Here is a 23411-nt window from a genome sequence, read left to right on the forward strand (position 1 = left end):
ATATCAAAAACATATGTTCCCAATGACCCTACTTCTGAAAACACTTAAATTGTACTTTCCTAAACTGAGCTTTTATAATCGAAATCTCTTTTTAATGTTCAACTTCAACTTGGCAGAGAGAAGAATGCTGTAATCAGACCTCACACGTTTGCTTATTGAAAACCATATAGCACAGGTCTTACAGTATCCTAAATATTCCACAATGGAACTAACTCCTGGGAGAAAATGTGTAACCTTGTGTTAATTTCTCTAAAACGTTTCCAGATTCCCCAACTGCTAAGGATTTTCTGTGCATTTTATCTACATATGTCCAATAGTGAACTTAAAGCCTATTATTCCGAATGTACCCGCTTTATTCAACAAGCATCGGCAAATGCAATATGTTGCACTTATGAGATAAATCATGTAAGTTGTAGTTTGCTGAGCAGTTGTGCAGTAAATCGAAGGCCACCAATGTAAATTGTTGTAACTTCAAGAAATGATAGAGTTGTGCAATGAAAAATATTGAAACGTCATTAAAGTGTTATGACTTGTTTCTTGAGAAAGGCAATATAACGTGCTGTTACTGGTGGTACTATAAAGCAATGAGTATCGGACCATTTAAAGCACTAGCTACGTTTTGAACTATTAAACTGATATTTCTATTAAACTCACAAGGTATCATGCATTTTGTATTTAAACCCTAAGAATTATAGAAATGTGTACAGATGTTTTACTGCCCTTTCATTTTTAGCACCAATAAAAACAAGTATGCAAAGAGGGAGTGGAAAGGGGGAAGTAACTACAAACAGAGTACGAGATTAAGACAAGGTGTGCTACAGGAGAGAAAGTGTAGGCACAAAGCGGGAAAGAGACAGTGAGTGAAAAAGAGAGAAAGAGTGAGGAAAGAGTGGCAGAGTGACAGAGAGAGAGATGGACAGCCAGAGGGGGCAGAGAAAGAAAACACAAGGCGAATAAAAAAGCAGAAGACTCTGAGAGGGAGCAAAGGCGATACAGCAAACAAAATATGCAGAGCAAGCGTTCGGGAGAGTGATGTGGAGAAAGGGAGAGATGAAAGGTGGGGTTTGCAGGGAAAGAGAGAGGGATCCTGGAGTGTAAGCGAGTGAAAAAGGAAGAGAATCGTAAGGGAGACAGTCAGAGTCATAGCTGTCCAGCAACAGACGTGCAAACGAGACCCATCTTTAATGATGCAGAGTTGAGCTGTACTCGAGGGAGGTGCTTGACTTTAGCAACACTGCCAAAGAAGCGACAACCTACTTGAACCCATGTTGTACAGCAGCATGGGCTACTACTGTTCAACATGTCTTCAAACATTGACAAAGCCTCCCCAAACACCCCTGGAAGGCATGTTCACTGACTTCACTTGTTTATTATATCTCTGAGGTGATTAACACACTTTCTGCTCTCACCAGTATACACCGAATAAAGATAAAGAGAGAAAGAAGGGGCAGAAGAAATAGTATTAACAACCAGAAGGGAGGGAATAGGAGACAATTAACCAAAAAAAGAAAGAAGTGTGACAAGAGTATTGTTTAGTAAGAGAAACAAACTGAGAAGCAGTGAGAAATGGTGCTAGTAAAAGAGGTGAGAAGAACTGGAATATGGCAATGAAAAGGCAGAAACAGTGAAGCAATCCGTTGAAGACATTGAGCTGACCACAGGTTCAGTACCTTGCCCTGCAGCATACTGGTTTAAAGCACCTTTTGCAGAGACTTGCGTGTGTTGTAAACTATTTTGTGCGTGCATGTCAGATGCAGGCCATTGGACTGAATTCTGGTAAAATTCCTCAAGTGTGCTGTACCTGCGGCAGAGATAACTGTGTCATGTGCATGTCAGAACTGCAACGTGTTAATGTGGGTTTGCATATAAACAGCAAGTCCAAGTGTCTAATGCCCTTAGCCAGGTTCGTGTGTGCAGAGATACTAGTGCAAACTCCTTGTCGCGTGCTTGTTTCTTGATACGAAAGGAACGTTGTTTAATAGTCCGGAAGCTGAAATGACGGTGTGCCATTCAGGAACACAATATCATTTCAACATCCTGAGGCCGGTAAAATAAATACCAGTGAGGACATATTAATCTTAAATATACTGCATGTGTTGAGTGGTGAGGGTTAAACAATGATTGCAATTAAAATAGCAGTCGATAAAACAAATGGTGAAAGCTCAGTAAATAAAGATAGACACAGCTTATAAAGTTCAGACATGCTATAAATAAACAAATATCCTTTCCCGGCTGGCAGTTGCAGAATTTTTAAATCACAAAGTCAAAATGCAGTATATAAAGTAGACTGATAAATACCTACACTCCAAAGTTGAGCATTAAAACTCTCCAATTCCACAGACAGAGATGTGAACGTTGCAACTTTAAGTGTTCCTCTGTCTCCTCTTATCAATGCAAAGAAAATGTGAGTGAAAGTAGCAGCGAAGTACAGAGGAGTGATTTTTTTTATAGATAAGTAATCCCGAGAAGTGGAATCTGATTATTGAATTTGAATGGTGACAGGCGCCACTTACTGTTTCTTCAGACTAGTTCATTCAGTGATGTCTGGTCAGAAATCTGGGACCTCCTCGACAGCACCACCCCGGACGTAGCATTCTTCACCGAAACCTGGACCAACGCCACCTCAGGACCGGACATCGCCATTGCCATCCCCCAAGGATACAAGATCTAAAGAAAGGATCGCCCCACCCACCCAGGAGGAGGAATCGCCATCGTCCACAAATCCAGCCTCCGCCTGAGCACACTCCCTGACGAGTCAACAGAACTGATGGAACACCTTCACTTCAAGATATTGGCCAGCCCCACTGCCGCCCTCCGAGGAACCCTCATCTACCGACCCCCTGGACCCCGTGGACCCTTCGCCAACTCCATCACGGACATTATCTCCCCGCAGGCCATCGCATCCACCAACTACACCCTGCTGGGAGACCTCAGCTTCCACCTCGACAATCAACTGGACCCCAACACCACATGCCTCCTGGACAACCTCCACAACATTGGACTCTGCCAGATCGTGACCAAGCCCACGCACTCAGCAGGACACACCCTCGGCCCTCTCTTCACTATAGGAAACTCCATCACCTTCAGCCACACCACCGAACTCCCATAGACCGACCATTGTTGCGTCCACTTCACCTTCAGAACACCCACCCTCCACAGACACCAGCACCTGCTTCCACAAAGAAACTGGACCAAAATCACCGACGACCAGCTCATCTCCTCACTCAACAACTCCACCCCAACCATCGCGGAAAACGACGACCCCAACATCGCAGCCCGAACCCTGCATAGATGGATCTCGGACAGCACCAACACCATAGCCCCCCTCAAGAAAAACAACAATACCCGTGCCAAGAAAGCCAGATGGTTTACCACCGAACTTCGAGAGTCCAGGCGCACATGCCGCCGCCTCGAAAAGGCCTGGAGAAACACCAAATCCACAGAAGCCCACAACAACTTTAGAGCCGCCACCAACGCTCACAATCAACTCATCAGAGAAACAAGGAAAAAAGCGATTGAAGACAGAATCTCCACCCACGCACACAACAGCAAGGAACTCTTCAGCATCATCAAGGAGTTCGCCCAACCCACCAGCGAGTCTACCGACATCCCTCCCTCACAAGACCTCTGCGACAAACTCAGCACCTTTTTCCACCACAAAATCAAGAGCATCTACGACAACTTCGACGAAGACAACCAACACACTGAACCCTCACCAACCACCCCCGACACCCGAAAACCAGCGATTGATGACTGGACAGCCCTCACCACCAAAGACACACTGAAGACAATGAAGTCAATCCACTTAGGGGCCCCCACAGACCCCTGCCCCCACCACATCTTCAACAGAGCCGCTGACACCATCGCACCCATGCTCTGCCACACCATCAACCGCTCCCTGGTGACCGCCTCGTTCCCCGACAACTGGAAACACGCCGAGGTCAACCCCCTCCTGATGAAACCCTCAGCAGACCCCACCGACCTAAAAAACTACAGACCCATCTCCTTGCTCCCTTTACCAGCGAAAGTCCTCGAGAAAGCCATCAACAGCCAACTCGCCACACTCATTGAAGAACACAACATCCTCGACTCCTCCCAATCCGGCTTCAGAAAAAAACACAGTACGGAAACTGCCCTCCTCGCCGCAACAGACGACATCCGCACCCTACTGGACAAAGGAGAAACAGTAGCCCTCATCCTCCTAGACCTATCAGCGGCGTTCGACACAGTCTCCCACCGCACCCTAATATGCAGACTCTACGGCGCAGGAATCCAGGACAAGGCCCTCCACTGGATCTGCTCCTTCCTTTCCAGCAGGACGCAACGGGTCAGACTCCCCCTTTCCTCTCAGACCCCACACCTACCACCTGCGGAGTCCCCCAGGGCTCCTCCCTCAGCCCGACGCTCTTCAACGTCTACATGGCTCCACTTGCCCCCATCGTCAGAACCTACGGACTCAACATCGTGTTATACGCAGACAACACCCAGCTCATCCTCTCCCTATCCAACGAGCCCAACACCGCCAGACGCAACTTTCAAGAAGGCATGGAAGCCATCGCCAAATGGATGAAAAACAGCTGCCTACAACACAACACCAAAAAAACAGAAGTATTCATCATGGGCCCAAACCCCGACGCCTGGAGCGACACCTGGTGGCCCACCGCCCTCGGAAACCCACCAACCCCCATAGACCACGCACGCAACCTGGAAATCATCCTGGACTCCGAGCTCAAAAAGGACCGCCAGATCAACTCTGTCTCATCTTCCTGCTTCCACACCCTCCGTCTCCTTCGTAAGACCTTCAAATGGATCCCCCTCGAACACCGAAATACAGTCACTCACGCCCTGGTCACCAGCAGACTCGACTACGGCAACACACTCTACGCCGGAATAAACAAAAACCTCATCCGCAAGCTACAGAACATCCAGAACGCTGCCGCAAGACTGGTCCTCAACCTGCCAAAACACTGCCACATCTCCCAGCACCTGAGCACACTCCACTGGCTCCCCGTCGAGGCGAGAATCACCTTTAAGATGCTCACCCACGCACACAAGGCCCTCCACGGCACCGGACCAGCATACCTGACAGCTGGCTCAAATTCCACGCACCCCAAAGGACCCTACGATCATCCCAGCTCTCCTACGCCGAGGTCCCCCGCACCAGAAAGACCAGATCGGGAGGCCGCTCCTTCTCCTTCCTCGCGGCCAAAGCATGGAACGCCCTTCGCAAGAAACCTCAAAACCTGGCTCTTCGACAGACCCCCTCCTTGATGGAATGGAACCTACAACCCCCCCCCACCCCTAGCGCCTTGAGACCCTTACGGGTGAGTAGTTGCGCTTTAACAAACTCCTGATTGATTGATTGAGTGATGTAATATTTAATATGTATGAAAAGTCATCTGAGCTGCTTTTCCATGCTGGCAGTGTCTTAAAATACATGCATTGGGGACGCTGAGCATACACCAACCCATGATGCACTACTGAGCAGTTGAAATCTGCACTAAAATATGCGCAGAACATGCTGTCCTTGTATTTTACTGGTATTTAGATAGCACTTTATGACCCCTTGTGAACACCAACTTGTCAGTAGCATTTGCTCCTTTCTTTTGCTCCAGTCTTATCCTTTGAAAGGCAACCAGACTGCATATTACAATTCCTCAAATATCCACTGCTTGGTAACCTATTTAACACTTTATAAACAACTTAATGTGAGAAGTAATGGACCCTTTCGTTTGCAAAATTAACTTCAAGAAATAACTATCTAACAAATCCTGCAGCACACATTAACAGCAGATTAGTGAATTCTTAAAATCCTTCCCACAAAGTAAGAGACTGGAAAAAATGGTTTGTCCAGGATTACACAACGTCTCTCGGTGGGGAAGGTGAATAACATTGCCGGGCTATTCCTGGAACCATATTTGTTCTATAGGAAACAAATGTCAATAAAAAGAATGTGGTAAATCCTTAGACATAAATAATGGATCCTAAGACTAGCCGAGAATGGCAGAATGTTAAGAGTTAGGAAATCGCAGCAGAAGGGCATCGTTTATAGCTATACGTCTCCCCTAGTCATACAGTGGACCTGCTGTTGGTTCAGCCTTGGAATGGAAGCTGCCCGACAGCACCCTGCCTTTCCATGTGCAACTCATTAGCGCTGGGACGCTCAAGGGCAGCCATGTGCTTTATAAATCCCTATTTCATTTCATTTCAACTGATTTTTCTGAAAGACTGTGACCTCTTCTGGTTTGCATGCACCCTAAACAAAGTGATTGTTTACAAATGATCATCACAAGATATGTATGTGGGCTTTTCAGCATCGTAATGTGCTCTGAAACAAGACAAGTCAGTTTTCCTACTGCAGTGACAAATGTTTCTGTTGGGGTCTATCACGCAAGAAAATATTCATCAGAGATCTCAATTTGCTGTAAATTGAGGAAGGCCTGTGAGATTACTCAAAAAGGTGCACACAAGACAGGGCTCTGTGTATATGCATGACATGTATTTCCAATTGGTGGCAAGCAACTCGTGTTTGCCTAGAATCACTCAATGACTAACTGCGGACACCGGGATTAGAATGCATGCATTCAGGTTCCAATCAAAGGTGGGGCGGTGAGAGTTTATTTCTTTCATGTGCTTTCTTGGAAGCGTTTGTGAAGAGGGTGCCTAGCCCCAAAAACACGTACATTAAAACATGCATGCATGGCTCAAACTGAAGGTTGGCCAAGGATCTCAAGAGGCTCTCTGCGTGCTCAAGTGCTGGTTTCAGGGTTACCGGAGTCATATGATTTGAGTGTGAAGAGACCCCATAGAACATATGACACAACATGACTTGTGACTCAGAGGCCGTGGGAGGACTGAACTGATTCTGGTGCCTCTCAAATATCAGCAAACAAAGCTGCCATACTGGACTGGTATTTGCTTTACACTTTTATGCAGTAGCCATAAATCCTAATAGTGTTGTGTTTCTGCCATCAAGAAAGCAATGAAAGCCACATAATTTACAGAAATTCCCAAATCCATTTCTACACATACATACAGGAGTGAGCTATTATAATTTCATTGTTCAATAAAAACACCGTAAAAAACTCAAAAAGTATAACTCTTTTTGACCATGATTTCAGCATGAACTTTTGTCTCCAACGGTCGCAGTGCATTTCAAAAGGTATGGTACTGGAATAGTATTAAAAATTAAACAGAACGAACATTGGGTGGGGGTGATAAACAAGGGGATGTGTTAAACAACAGTAGGGGGAGGTGATAGGAAGCACAAACGGAACGCATGCACTAGTATGAAGTGCAGTTATAAATGTAATACAATCACTGATAAACCCTGTACTTGGGCTACAGGACACTGATAGGAGAAAGACATGCGGAACAACAGGAAATAGTATGGTACGGCCAATAGAAATGGAGGAAAAGTAAGTGGAAAGCACAGGAACCAATGAAAAGCAAGGGCGGGATGTAAGCCCCTTTTAAGATTTATATCAAATACAATAGATTTCACAAGCACAGCGCAAGCGTTGTGCAGGCGAAACCTAAAAAAGAGTTGATAGCAAAGCATGTAGCAATCACATAGTGTAACAGAACTGTAAATGCTTTCATCCAATTGATAACCTGAGTTGTTGTGAAACCTCTGAATATAGTCCTGGCTTGATGAGGTTTAAATAATGGATCAAATGGGATCTTAGATTTACCACTTAAGTCTGATTTATCATTTAGAATACAACTGATAAATGAGCAGCCAGGGGTGTAAACCTAGTCCCAGTCCAAATATATGAGTAGTGCTATTATACCTGGAGATAATCCCCAGCCAATGTTCCATTGAATGGTGTGTTTGCTTACAAGTCCTATGTGCTATATTTCCCCATTTAATGTACCATTTAGGGCTCTCCTCTAAGCTCTTGTGACATAATGGTCAGCTGTCATCATCGAGCTATATAATCAGCATCCAGTGAAACACAGTGCTAGTAGTACACTTGAATTTATGTCACATCTTCTATGCTGCCAGTCAGAATCGGGACATATGTCGAAACAGCAACTATCGTAGGGAAATAAGCTGAAACATGACCACATAGGAGCAAATCCTAAACAAAATTCACAAACATACAGCAGGATGGTAAAGGAGAAGTAGATAGTGTCCACAAACAAATGTTTCAGGCAATAGTCAATGTGGTACGCACTGGTGAGGAGCACCTCCACTAGTTTTAACACATGTACAAAGGTTGTCTACTTTTACAAAAGAAAGACAGATTGAATTCTCAACCTCTTCTTATGGAAGTGAACCATCCTTGTTGATACGAAAGGAAAGTAGCTGAACTGTTCTCTGTGCTTGCATGTATCATTCTCAAGTTTAGTAGAGTCCTCCAATTTCCCACTCAGGCCATACTTAATGATTCAGTATTATACATGTAACAGAAGAGTTACTAAACACATCTACTTGGAAGTGTGAAACTCCCTACAAGGGATTGGCATCAAGTTACATTTATTTACTTGCTAGCAAAGGACCCAATAGAAGCAACATGTTCATTTCAAGAGCATCCCCACATTTGAATAATTGTAAATCTACCTAAGTCGCCCAAAACGCATAGTTACAATGTCCTGACACTGACTAAATGTTCCTTCCCAGCCAGACCACAATTCCTTCCATACTAATGGTAAAGCCACTCACTTCTCATATTTGAAACCCTGACACTAGCAATGCCACTTAGAAATGTAGGCCCTCATGGGTGCCTCTGGTATCAAAAAACTGATCACCTGCAGATAGAAGCTATGATCCACTTTTTAAGACCAGATGACCCTCTCAAACTACCCCACCAAACTGCCTAATCACCAAACCAGAATATATCCAGCCAAAAATAAAGAAAAGAAAAGAAAGGAATGACTTGACCATTGGTTAAAAAAAGAAATTAGCTCTCAGAGAAAGGTCATGCTGGTCCTTGAGAGGAGATTGGAAAAGGCCCCTTCTTGTCTATACTCTCTGGACTAAGGAAGGAAAGAAAGTAATACAAGAGATGCATTTGCTTGTAAAATCCTGTTTCCAAAGATCACATTCCAAACCACTATGAATCGCACTAGAGACCTTTTCAAGATCATCCATGACCAATCACAGGTCGTCTGGGATCCACCATGTAAATCCCCTAAAGTTGATGACATAGCAAATCACTTCTCCTTACAACCACCACCCACAAAAAAAAACGTACCTTAAAAGGGGCCTATAAAAAATGCAACCATCATCATACTTTTAATTCACTTGTGGCTTCTTCCCGGATTTCCTTAAGTTAGGCTGTGTGCACATGCAGTGTTACATCTGCCATCTTTGAAGTGTTTTTCACCTGTCTTTTTTGCTTCTGACCTCCTGTTTTTGACAGTGTGCTGCATTTCATTTTTGCTCGTTTAGAACTCTCGGCACTTTACCACTGATGATCAGTGCTAAAGTGCAAATGTTCCATGTGTACATTATGATTGTGATTGGTTATCCATGATTGACATACTTGATTTACTGGTAGGTCCTGAATTAAGTGCACTGTGTGTGCCCAGGACATGTAAATCAATTACTACTAGTGGGCCTGCAGCACTGATTGTTCCACCCACATGGGTAGCCCTGTAACCATGTCTCAGACCTGCCTTTGCAATATCTGTGTGGGTAATTTTAAACTTCCATGTCGACCTGGAAGGTGCATCCACTTCCCAGGCCCACACCTTTCCTTTTACTACATGTAAGGCACCCCTAAGGTAGGCCCAAGGGAGCCCTGTGGGCATGGTGCAGTGTATTTGAAAGGTAGGACATGTACTGGTGTGTTGTACATGTCCAATAGTGAAATACTGCTAATTTTGTTTCTTACTTTTGTAAGAACTATCCATAGGGTATCATTGAAGCTGCCATGTAACCTACCTCTTGAAAGTGTAACTTCCAATTTGGAAGAGATAGAGATTTGGAGTTTGGAGTCCCTGAACTAGCAATTTAAAAACACATATTTTAGTGAAGTTGGTTTTCAAACTGAGTGTTTGAAAATGCCACTTTCGGAAAGTGCAAAATGAACAACTGATGGACAGAATGCTGCACAATGTCAAACATTCACCCCCAGTACAGAGATCTTGGCCTTAATCCATCATTTTTTGCTCCCCATGTCTTTCCAGTTCAGACCCAGCTGGTGAGGGGTGATGCCCTGAAACCAGTCCCACGATGCTTGTTTCCAGTCCAGGGAGGGCCTGGCTTGGCAGTCCGGACTGGACTGTTCCCATGAGGTACGGCGTCAAGACTGATATGCACTGGGGTGGCATGGCGAGCAAAAGAATTATGGATTCAACCCAGATCTCTTGACTGGAGTAGAATTTTTGATTTGCTCTGCATTTCGTCCATCATCTATGTGTCTTTTACTTTCAGAAAGTGGGCATTTTCTTGCTTTAGCATTCTGTGCCTCTCACTGCCTGTGGAATCCACATCTGAGGGAGGGTGACAGTTGGGTTGTTTGTGCATTCACTATAGACAGTCCCACAAAGGGTGCTGATGTGTGCCCTGCATATACTGATTGCCCATCACCAGGCTTATGGGTCTTCTTGAACTAGAGGAGGAGTTGTCACTGACACCTGAATTTGGCTCTGCCTGTCCTCACACAAATCTGTCTCCACCCCCCTGTAGTGTGTCTGTAGCCAGGTCAGGGAAAGGAAGGGCATTGTGCACTGCAAAGACTTTCCTTTGAAGTTTGTCTACTTCAAAGTCAGAAACTGGTATAAGTATTGGAGCTGTGGATCCGTAACTTCAGAACACTTCTGGACTAAGAGGAGATTCTGGCAAGATAATGAGCTGGAAGATGTAGGAAGGAAACTGCCCCTATGCTTTGTTGATTTGTTCTGCTGGCCTACTGCTGGTTTATTTGGTCTTGGGCTGTGAAAGGACTGGTCTTTGCTTTCTACATCCTGCTTGCCGAGGGTATGCAAGGGCTTGTGTGTGCTTGCCTCCTGTTAAGGAGACTTAGGGCCATCAAAGATGTTATCTGCAGCCCCTGAATTACTCTGCTGGGAGTTCTGACCTGCAAAGTAGTTCCAGTTCCAGTTCTGGGCTCTTGGAGGTGGCTTTTGTTGTAAAAAAACAAGAGAATCCATGCATCGACCTCCAGTGACGTTTTTTTCTGAAGCAAGACTACTGTTCGGTTGAAAACCAATGCATCGCTGTGGTGCGGCCAAAGAATCGACACAGCACCTGCTGTGTGGCTGAATGAACGCCACAGCCTGAGTCCTGAGCACTGTGTCTCAGACGTCCAAGGCACCCACTCTGACTCCAACGCAGGCCCTGCTGTGCTGCTATAGAAATCAATGCCTCACCTGGAAAATCTACAGAGCACCTGTTTCACCACCACCGCATTGTCCCGGTGCACCCATATTTTTTTATGTATTCCACCTGTGCGCCAAGTTCTTCAGCGATGTTGCCCAGCAGTAAGGAACCGAGGTCATGTGTCCAGAGATCGATGTACACCTCCCCTCACAGTAAGGAACCAATGTATCAACTCCGCTGAGAGTAAAGAAGCAATGCTTCCCCCTCTGCACTGCACTGACAAACCAATGCATCTCCTCCCCTGGCAGTAAGAAACTGACACATCACCTCCCCTGGGATGAAGGAACCGACGCATCACTTTGCTTTTCTGGCACCTCACCTCTCCTGCTCCTGTTTTCATAATTTTTTTTACACATCCCTGGTACTTTGTGATAAAAGTGACACATCCATAGTTTCCTATAGACTGAACTATTTTGAACCATTTAAAAGGGTTATATGTACCTGTGTATCTTGGGCTCTTGTTGTCTTGGTCTTGTTTTATGCAGATAAATATTGGTTATTTTTCTAAACTGGTTTGGTGTCATTTTGTGGTGTTTTCACTGTGTTACTGTATGTGTATGTACAAACGATTTATACATTGCCTCTGAGGTAAGCCTGGCTGCTTGTGCCAAGCTACCAAAAGTGTGAGCAGGGGTTATCTTGGGTGTGTAACTCCCATACCCTGACTAGACTAAGGGTCCCTACTTGGACAGGGTGTAAACCACTGCCCACTAAAGAGCTCCATTTCTAACATGCAGACACTAAAACCTTTTGACGGCTACTACTTATCATAGGCTATTCTTCAAGTCTAAAGTCAAAGAGAAATGTGTATTGACTGAATTATAGAAATCCATTGCACAGATAAAATCAGATTCTGGGGATGCATCAGTCTGCCTTTAGATTGGACTCTGGTACAGAAACAGCCATGCTAAAGATCATGGATGACTCCCCCCTGGTACCCCTATGATGTCTGTTGAAAAATAAAGTCATTTACAACCATACAAGGAAAGGTTCCTATAAATATGGTCTGTATGGTTACGTGCATGTTTTTTACTATTTAATTGCAGAGAAAATTAGCAATCGCAAAAAGCAGGGTAAAAACGAGGGACTGAGATAAGCCTATTGACCCTTCATGGGCTACATAAAGGCTGAAAAATTTCAACCTATCGGATGCCTGAGAAAATTAATTCCTAAAAGCATCACACTGATCTATTTTAACCTAGCCTTAGATGCCAGAATAATAAACTTGTTACAAAGGATTTAAAGGCTATTTAAACACACTCACTCAACCCTGAAATGAATGAATAAATGAATGAATGAAATGAAAGTCCTTTTTGTATAGCGCGGTAGCTACCCTGAGGCGTCCTAGCTCTAAGGGCATGAGCAAGAACAGAAGGTATTGGAAGCTGAAAAATGTAGTTAAAAAGGAAGGTTTTAGATATTTGCGGAATGCCTTCACTGCCTTCACTCACTGCTACCACTGAAAGAGCTCCACTTACAAACGTGTGTAGCCCACCCATTCACATTCAGTGTCTGTGAGAAGGTCCAATGATGAGGCATGCCACGGGTGGTACCTGTGGGTGAGGAATATTATATATTGTGAAGCAAGCACTGATTTACCTGGGTGCATTATGCTCACTTGTCTCAGATACAGGCAAGACAGACACTGTCACAAAAAACTGAGTCTTCCCTCTCCTTGTGTTTAAAACATTTGTCCCTAGCCGTGATTTCAGATCGGGTACCCAAACCTTGGAGACATTTTTTTTAACGACATTACACAGCCCCTTCAAACTCACAAAAATGTATTGCATTCTTAAGATTTGTACCACTTTCCTTAGGCTAGCTAAACATCCTAATGATCACTCAATAGACAAGTTGCATGTATCTCCGGGATCTGCAGAAAGCACTCTGTTGCCTTACAGGACCACAGAAAGGTAAATAAATACTCAAAGCATGAAGCAAGTAAGTAACACAACTACAAATCGGGTATTAGCACTGGGTGGATATGTTCCGAATAGGACTGCTGTGAGGTTTGCAGGTGAGTTGTTGACATAGAAGTGGAAATGAAGAGGGCATGCCACATGCTGGGTGGCACTAGAGAGACTTGCACATTTGTGGTGTTTCCATGCCGTGACATGATCCCGTTTTCTGTGTCTGGACAATACAGTTTTCCCCGGGGAAATTAAAGGGTTTGATATATCATTATAGTCCTCCTGACCCACGTATCTCCAGGGAAAACGGCTGTGCCTCTGAGAGCAATAGGGGCATGCAGCCATGTAAGAGGCTTTTGAATTTTGCAATTAGAGACTTGGTGTGATTATGTGGTAATTTTATGGGAACACAGAGCTACAACTAAGTCAAGCAAAGGACAAAGTTGGCTGCAAGTTCATACCACAACAGTATCCATGGGGGGTCTTGGGGAAAACGGGACAGTAATCCATGTTCCTTGGAGAGAGTTGACAGACTAGAGCAGCAGGTCACTCGCCTAATAAAGCTATCTAGTACATGAGTACAATTGCTTGTAATAAGGATCCTAGAAGTGGGACAGCAAACAGAACGTCACCCTGTGATCTTGTTTCCTCTGGAGCGGTAGTTCTATTAACTTTGCTCATAACGTTGTCTTGTGTGTATCACCTGTCAATTAACCCAAACCTATATTCAACAAATGTGTGACAAAATGCTGTGCCAAAGAAAGGGGTGTGTCCTCATTATTCAAATGCAGAATGAATTGAGAAATGTATAGCTATAATTTAGAAGATATTGCAGCAGGGGGGGGACATTTTTTATCAACCTACTCTACAACATGTACCAGTAAATGGAATATATAGCTAAATGAGAAAAGTTATTTGTCAATGCCCATCAACTGGTTTACAACACTGTAAAGCACATCCAATGATAAACGCACAATAAATTGTGAGAAACCATGAATACACTGTATCTGACCCTGAGACCCCCAGTTTGAGACGAGATCCTCCACTCTCTGGGATTAAGGTTCCTATTTATCTGAAAGCATCAGCACTGAAAGGAAAGCCACCCTCTGAGTGGTGCAAGATTTTTTCTCTGCAGCAATCTTTTTGCCTTGAAAGTCAACAAATTCAGTGCCAGGGCCAACACAGCTAGTTTACGGGTGAAAAACAGGGGAATGATTCAGTTCAGGACAGCTTTCAAAAAAGAGAGTTTCCCAGAGAACCAGAAAGGACTGGGTATCAAACAACATCAAAAGAAATTCCTTTCTGTGTTACTGACTTTCCATTAGTGACCAATAGGCCTACACACTAATGTCGCTTTTTAGTGTTCGGTAGTGACACAGTGAATTATTTTTGCACAACACTGGGGTTACTTTCGTCTCTCAAGTTTTTATTCTTATTTGGTTAAAAACATTTTAAATTCATTTATTACATGACATTTTTTTACAAACATGCTCTAGTTAGGGCTCTCTAATACATATAATAATTCCTATTGCGGTTCCTACTCAGAGTAAATAATACATACAGAATAAAAAGTTCACACATTAAAAAATAACATCATGAAATCAATCTAAAAATGGTGAAAAGAAGTCCTTTGTCGACGCGTTTCGGTGCTTTGTGTTGTTTTAACACCTTCTTCAGGACAAAACGTTTACTTAAAAACAAATGTTCTTCATTTTAGATTATTTTGTCATCGGTCTTATCGCTTTAAGATTCCGCACCATTGAGGATTAGTAAATTGTTGGCCCTCTTCGTGATAGGTTATAATATATGTAAACCTCAGTTTCTTTAAAAACGGGGAGACTAATGTTTCTTGTGTCTAATTCAATTCTTGCGACTTTCAATCTGCGCAGAGTCTCATGTAAACGTTGGCTTTGGTTTAACCATTAAAGTCATGTATAAGGTCGCTGAATGGGGCTTGTGATCAGATTCTCTCACGTCCTACCAGTGTCTTCACTCTTTACCCTTGTTAAAACGTGTGGAGATTAAGTCTCCCCGTTTTTAGAGAAACTGAGGTTTACATATATTCTAACCTATCACGAAGAGGACCAACAATTTACTAATCCTCAACGCTGCGAAATCTTAAAGAGATAAGACCGATGACAAAATAATCTAAAATGAAGAACATTTGTTTTTAAGTAAAAGTTTTGTCCTGAAGAAGGTGTTAAAACAACACAAAGCACCGAAACGCGTCGACAAAGGACTTCTTTTCACCATTTTTAGATTGATTTCATGATGTTATTTTTTAATCAGTTCAGGACAGAACATAGGTGGGAATCCTAGTAAATGTGAGAAAAGCAGAGTACCCCTGACACCATAAATCAAAACATCACTTTTTCCAAAGGATGTTTTAATTATCCCAGGGCTATTATTATATATGTGTTATTTTTTGTACATTTGTTTTACAAAACATGAAGTCCCATTATGAGACAAGCTCGAGCAAAACCTACTTGCCCTCTTTTATATACATCAAAGAAATCTTAAATATTGTGATTAACAGATATATACCTTGCATTCACAAAACATAAACATATTTTACTTTTTCAATAAAGAAATATATAAAAAAAATCCAGACAAAAGTCCTATTTACATATAGCATCCTGGAAGATACATCAGGCGAAACGTAGTCCTACTAAATTTAACACATGAAAAGGTACAAGGTCAGATGTTACTTTTCTGTCCTCAACATCAGCTACTGCATAGGCCGGGGAGAGGTCAAAATGATATTAAGAACTCGATGGTAGAGCCCTGCTTAATTGGCTCTATTGTGTCCAATTTCGGGACCTAGCTTTTGCTCGGTTCTATAAAGAGCCTCTATACAGTTAGAACCAACGTGTTTTGACCTTCTAAACGGCACGTCTTTATGGGAAGGTCTTCATCAGGGGTAGAAATTTTCAAAAAGGACTTGTGTACCTGAGTGGATTAAAAACATAAAATAAAAAACGAATATCATTATTAGTGTAATGTGCACTATTTACAAATGTGAGTGTATTTTTGAATGGGGGACTAACACATACCGTGTTTGCATCTTGTAGATCTTGTTAAATTTAGTAGGACTATGTTTCGCCTGATGTATCTTCCAGGATGCTATATGTAATTAGGACTTTTGTCTGGAAAAAAGTTTTTATATATTTTTTATTAAAAAAGTAAAATATGTTTATGTTTTGTGAATGCACTGTATATATCTGTTAATCATTTAAGATTTCTTTGATGTATGTAAAAGAGGTCAAGTAGGTTTTGCTCGAGCTTGTCTCGTGATGGGACTTCATGTTTTGAAAATCAAATGTACAAAAAATAACACATATATAATAATAACCCAGGGATAATTAAAAAATACTTTATAAAAAGTGATGTTTTGATTTATGGTGTCAGACGTACTCTGCTTTTCTCACAACACAGCTAGTTTAGACACTGCATCTCTCAGCGGTTGCACCTGAAGATTTCTCACTCTTCAATATCACACTAAATCAAACCACAGTATATTTCATTTTGAACAGGGAGCACATGTGTGCTACTATTGTTTACCTGGAAGGTAAGCTTGATAATGCCAAGACTTAAGCTCAACTTAAAAAGGCTGGGTTTACTATTGCCAATAATTTCCTGGGTGACTGTCCAGTTCTAGAAGGTAAAATGGTGCCATTCCATTAGAGAATGTAACTAATTAATGTAATGGTAACCAAGTTGCAGATCTTAGCTTAGAACTCACAGGGTGGGTTGTTCAAATATCAAAGTATTGTTATCAATATTTAGTAAATTACTTGAAAAAAAAATACTTCACGTAATGGAGTTTCCATTGAACACCCTGACTGGTTCCTTCTAAAGCATCACTCAAAACAGATATCAAGAAAATATCTGGCATATTCCTTGGAAGGCAATGAGAAATCTTGCTTTTCAAGAAACAGAAGCAGGGATAAGGTTTTACAAAAACAATGGAAAAACAAAACAAGCATTGACAAAGTCAAAATGCTGGCCACAACTGCCAGGCCTATTGACTTTGCAATATGTATGTAATCCTTATGCTGTATCCATCCATAATAGTGTCATCAATCACAAACAGACAGGAGAAGGAAACTGGGGCTCACTTTCATAACTGCATTAAGGGCATCTCAGGATGGATGTCGGCCAACTGCTTAAAATTAAACTCTGGTAAAACAGAGGTCCTTATATTTGGAAATAACCCCAATATCTGGATGCCAGAGTGGTGGCCAGATGAGCTGGGCGTGTGTCCCTCACCCACCAAGAAAGCAAAAAACCTGGGGTTGATCATGGACAATAAACTCTCTTATGGCGACCACGTAAGCATAATGGTCTCGACCTGCTTCCTAATCCTTAGGATAATAAGGAAAATAAAGATCTTTCTCCCTGAGAGCAGTCTCATGACAGTGATCACAGCCCTCATTATGGCAAGGATCGACTATTGCAACAGTCTTCTGTTAAATGCCCCAAAAAAGCACATCAATAGACTGCAGCAGCAAGACTAATCACAGGCACTCCCAAATTTGTCTCTGTAAAGAAAGAGCTGGCACAACTTCACTGGCTCCCCGTGAGGCTAAGAATACGTTTTAAGGCCCTCCGTATGGCCTTTAAAGCCCTCTATGGAATTGGCCCCAACCACCTGAGGCAGAAATTTAAGTGGTATAAGCCCACTAGGAATCTTCGGTCTACAGACGCCAAACTAGCTTCAACTCTCCCAATCAAAAAGGCCAGCCTGGGTAGGCGGGGGGGGGGGCAGAAGCTTCAATACATACGCCTCCAAAGCTTGGAATGAGCTCTCATTCCATCTGAGGAACTCTTCAGACCTCCTTTCATTCAGAAGGGGGCTGAAAACCCGGCTCTTCGCACAGTAATATCTCATCACAGACAACCAGCAGGCATGCGCAGCGCCAGGAAACCCCAGAGTAACCGCGCGCTATACAAGTTCCATTAACATAACATAACATCACCAGGATGGCAGATTGTGCTTTTCTGCCTCCCTTAATTAATGTCAAACACAGTCCCTTATTCTTCTGTTTCATTGTGACCTACATTATATTTATAAATGCCCCTGTCCATTTTCTAACATTGCTAGGTTTAAAAAAAGCAAAAGACACACAATTGATTGGAACGAAAATCAGAACAAATCAAAACATTCACCCCCAGTCACGAGATCTTAGTTAAATCCATCGTCCTTTTGCTCACCATCCCACCCCAGTTTAGATCTGGCCATATGCAAATCAGTCTTGACCCTGTGCCTCATGGGAACACTCTAGCCCGAACTGCCAAGTCAGGTCCTCCCTGGACCGAAACAATCATCCCGTGCTCTCCATGCCACTGGAGTCAAGATATCCTAGCTGATTAGGGGTGAAACCCTGAAACCAGTCCTAGGATCCTTGTTTTCAGTCAAGGGAGGACCTAGCCTGGCAGTTCGGGCTGAACTGTTGCCATTGGGCACAGGGTCAATACTGATTTGCATATGGCTGGGTCCAAACTGGAATGGCATGGTGAGCAAAAAACGATGGATTTAGGCCCAGATCTCTGTACTGGTGAAAATGTATGAGATTGTTCTGCATTCTGTCCATCAATTGTTCTTTTTGCAGGTTTAAAACAGCAGAATCAAGAGACAATGGGCAGATTTAAATATTTACATTTTGGAATGTTTGGATACATTAATTGTATTAAATATAAATAGTTCTAATTACTTGTGTGGATAATAGTGATTTTTTGTCATTTTCATGTGCATTTTTACTAGATGATAAATGTTTTACCAGAGTTATTTAAATTATTACTCTTGCTCTGGTTCATTGCATAAATTGTCTAGGGCATCAGGGTCTCCTGCTGAGACTACCAGTTATTGTGATTCTGACTCCACAACTGTCAGCGTTTCTATCTTGGTTTCCTTTACTCTCACAAACATGGAGGTACCCCGATCCAACTTTCCTTCTGCTCACTGACTATGACTTTGCATTCCAAGCACAAGTGTGTCTATAGCCAAACGGGGCTCCCCTCTTCTCAGCTGGAAGGATGAGCTCATAACAATCTCTCTGCATCCCTTGATGTTGTCCAGTGTTCAGTCGTGTAGGCGCGCTCGGGAAAAGTTGTAGTTCATTAAAAGAAAATACTTGTTTTCTGTATTGTTCCTGCTAATGTCAGCCTCTTGGTAAAGTTATACTTCAGGCCCAACCAGCAAAGAAGAGAGCCATAAACGCTTCCGGTTATAATTCACAGCTGGCAACACTTCATCAGGTGCTCGGGAGGCAAGCCGGGAAACGTGGTTTGGTCTGTTACTGTTATTGAATCCACGCTCTCACCAATGTATTTACTCATCTACTCGTCCATTTACTCAGGTAATCACTCACCGATGCGATGAGACACCCATTCATTCATTCATTCATTCATTCATTCATACATCTACTCATCCATCCATCAACATGTTGTCCCGTTGAGCCGCACACATAAAAATCGCCATTCATAAGAATCTCTTTGTGTTATTTCAAAAGTGAAGCCTATTGGTTTTGGTAGTGCTCGTTAATTAAAGGCAGTCACTGCCTGGGCTCAGTGACAGGCAGAGCAGAAACCCCGCGAAGAATGTGGAAAAATACAAAAAAGGCTCGCGCATCCAAGCACAGTCCGGGGGCTTTCATGTTGCCGCGTCACCAAACGGGTGAGACGCTGTTACTTCCTTTATGAACCCTCTGTGATTTCTCTCATATGGCTTTCATCAGACCCGGAGGAGAGTGCTGGCAGCCTGGGCTTGGGGCAGCGGGAACGGAGGCTGGCTGTCTGGGTGTCCCACACTCCAACTCTTTCATATGACGAGGGGGGGGGGGGGGGTCCTTGACCCGCTGTGCGCTCGCAGGGTTCCTTCTGTCGCTTTTCAATAAGGCGTTGTGAATTTCCCTCTTACGCACCCATTGCCCTGTCAATGTAGGCACAACAGAAATCAGTCCGGCAAAAATGATTTCATAACCGCCCACCAGACCCACAAACACAACCTCCACACTACACAAAAACCAATAAGCTACGGCACAAAAAACGCATCTGTCTGCACATGCAACCAAGCGCCCAAACACAAACACACCGTAGAGCTGAGCTGGTATTTAACGTTATTGTGACAGGATACGCTTGCACCGCTGTTACTGGACACAGTTTTCAGTAAATTCCTGCTACACACAGCTGAGAAGATTCCAGGGAATGGAAACAGCCCCGGACTGTTTAAACACGACTTAACTTCACACGCTCGCGTTAAGACGTGGGGGGGGGGGGGGGGGGCGGGCAGCGGGGGCAAAGCTATCAACAGTGCAGCAGGCTAAGTGGCACCTGGTTCTAGGATGCTGAGGCGCACACTGCACCCCAATTATGGCACTGCTTTTAACTGTCAATCAAACCAAGGAACGCTGGAGCTGATCCATGGGTGCCCAGCAGCAACTCGCTGGACTCGGACCTGGAACCCCGGCCTTCTAAAGCCTCAACTTTCTGGCAGCGGCGTGCCTAGCCGGTGTGTCATGGGCCCGTGAGCAAGGGAGGAAACGATACCCCTGGTCGCTGCCTGAACTGTGAATCATAGCAATAGCCAGGGTTCAGTTGGACCCGCAGGGCTCTGTGCCCCGGTGGCACTGCACCTGCCGCATCAATGGAAGTCACGCCCAGCTTTCTGACGCTTCCATCTGGGCATCTACGTGTAAGTGGCGTCGGTCCCCCTCTCCCTCCGCACAGAACAAGTTGATACAGCTCTGGGAGGGAGGGGCTTCTGGGACACTCCCCTCCTCTCGCCGGAGGCTCTGGGAGCTGAGCTCTCGCTGCCCCAACCCCCACCCCCTGCCACGGCAGACATGCCCGGTGGACGTACAACCAACGCATTCATCTCCGAGGGAGCTTTAAATAGCTCCGCGGCACATGCAACTCCCTGTGCTGTATTTTTAACTGACCGCGACATGGGGCTGTGACACCTCCCAAGCCGAGTGACTGGGAGACCACAGGGGACGACGCCGTCTCCAGAAATAGCGGCGCATTAACACCTCATCTACAAACTGACATACACACTGGCCCTTTCTCAAATGTACTGCGTGCACTGTGGAAACAGGGGAAATAGCCGTATAAAAACGCTTTTTATTAAAAAAAAAGTTTTCCGCGCCGAATGCGCATCTGTCAGACTGCCCCAGAGGGCAAGTCAAGACCAGGAGCTGCTGTGTGAGAGGTCATTTTCTGCTTCACAGGAAGCGCTCCTGTTTTAGGGGGGCCCCGGAGTCCGAGTCTCTATCATCCTGCTCCCCAGACACCCCAGCCCCCGCGCCTCCTCCAAATGATGTGTTTACATGGCCACGCTGATAAAAGCACTGACACAGCTCTCTCTCACTGGAAAGTTACTCGGGGAGGAGCGACGCGGCAGTAAGTTTACTGACACACAGCAGCTACCGGGCAGATGGTGAACAAATACATTGGCACCGGAGGTGCGGGATAAACCTTTGCTCAGCCAAGCATGTGCCACATTTCTGGATACTCACGTCTCTGATGTGGGAGAGATGTTTCCACTCCTTGTCCGTTGGGCTCCTAAATGCATTTGTATGCATTTGTCCAAGCAGCGAGGTTCAAAACGAAAACAGAAGGCAACTGGAAACGCTGCGGGTCTCAGGTGCTGTCCATGAACTCAGATGTGTGCTGGCTCCCCCGGACGGTGCTCGGCGCTCCTCATGTCCGGTGTGTGGGAGAGGGGGCAGGTGGTATCCCAGAAGGGCTGGCAGTCAGGTGGGCACAAGGATGTCCTGGGCTGTGCTCTCCCCAGCAGAGAGGTGACTGCAGTGGTGGAGAGGGCTGTCTCGTGCAGTAGGCTGTCTCGTGCAGTGCTTCACGGAGAGGGGACTGCAGTGGTGTAGAGGGTTGTCTCGCGCAGTGCTTCAAGGAGAGGGGACTGCAGTGGTGGAGAGGGCTGTCTCGTGCAGTGCTTCAAGGAGAGGGAACTGCAGTGGTGGAGAGGGCTGTCTCATGCAGTGCTTCACGGAGAGGTGACTGCAGTGGTGGAGAGGGCTGTCTCGTGCAGTGCTTCAAGGAGAGGTGACTCTGCAGTGGTGGTGAGGGCAGTCCTGTGCAGTGCTTCCCATGTGATCCCGCAGTGGCGGAGAGGGCTGTCCTGTGCAGTGCTTCACAGAGAGGTGACCCTGCAGTGGTGGAGAGGGCTGTCCTCTGCAGTGCTTCCGGAGAGGTGGTGGAGAGGACTGTCCCGTGCAGTGCTTTCCAGAGAGGTGACCCTGCAGTGGCGGAGAGGGCTGTCTCGTGCAGTGCTTCAGGAGAGGTGGTGGAGAGGACTGTCCCGTGCAGTGCTTTCCAGATAGGTGACTGCAGTGTTAGAGAGGGCTGTCTCCTGCAGTGCTTCACAAAAGGTGACCCTGCAGGGGTGGAAAGGGCTGTCCCGTGCAGTGCTTCAGAAAGATGTAACTGCATGCAGTGCTAGCGGGGTATCCAGTGCAGTGCCTAACAGAGTGGTGACCCAGGCAGTATGTGCCAGAGTGGCATCCCCTAGTGCACGACTCCTCTTCAGTGCGCTACAGAGCGTCAACAGCACCTTCTTCGCAGATAGGTGGGTTGGAGTGGTAGAGAGAGGTGCAGCTGGTGGGGCTCCAGAGTCGTGACCCTGGCAGTGATTCTGAGAGAGCGGAGCCTCGAGCTGCGCGTCACGAGCGCTGCTTCACGGAGAAGACCCTGACAGGAAGAGGGGGTCTCACCGGCAGCTCGTCACTGAGATGAACCTGGCAGAGGGCGCCGGGTGTCCCAAGCAGCGCCCCACAGACGCGAACCTGGCAGTGCAGGGGAGGGGGGGAGGGGGCAGACGCTGCTCCACTGAGAGGCGACCCTGGCAATCACAGACACAGATGTGCCAGGCTCCCCTTCATCCCCCGAGGGAGGTCCCAGTAAGTGCTTCAAAGAAAGGTGCCCCCGGGGGTGCAAGCAGGGATTGTTAGATGGACGTTCAAGGAGTAATTATTCCAGGTAAATAGAGACTGTAAAAGTGGCCGTCCCATGCAGTCCTTTTCAGAGTGGTAATCCTGGCCGCGATGACAGTCACGAGCGCTTCTTCTTTCAGTCCGGGTTCGATAGAAGAGTTGCACTCTACCAGACAGCGCTTTGCAGACACAGACGGTACTTCTATCAGGCAGTGTCTC

General features: G+C 45.1%; 1 protein-coding gene across 1 annotated transcript in view; it reads right to left on the reverse strand.

Annotated features, from left to right (window-relative positions):
• COL24A1 (collagen type XXIV alpha 1 chain) overlaps window positions 1-22805 on the reverse strand; it is an 897023-nt gene extending 874218 nt beyond the window's left edge. The window contains exon 1 of the mRNA XM_086954096.1: window positions 21759-22805. Within this exon, the coding sequence (XP_086810222.1) occupies window positions 21759-21814 (56 nt within the window). The 5' untranslated portion in view covers window positions 21815-22805. The remainder of the gene's footprint in view (window positions 1-21758) is intronic.
• Between the last annotated feature and the right edge of the window lie 606 nt (window positions 22806-23411).

The sequence above is a fragment of the Lissotriton vulgaris genome, chromosome 1_1 (assembly GCF_964263255.1).
Source record: "Lissotriton vulgaris chromosome 1_1, aLisVul1.2, whole genome shotgun sequence".
Classification (NCBI taxonomy): domain Eukaryota; kingdom Metazoa; phylum Chordata; class Amphibia; order Caudata; family Salamandridae; genus Lissotriton; species Lissotriton vulgaris.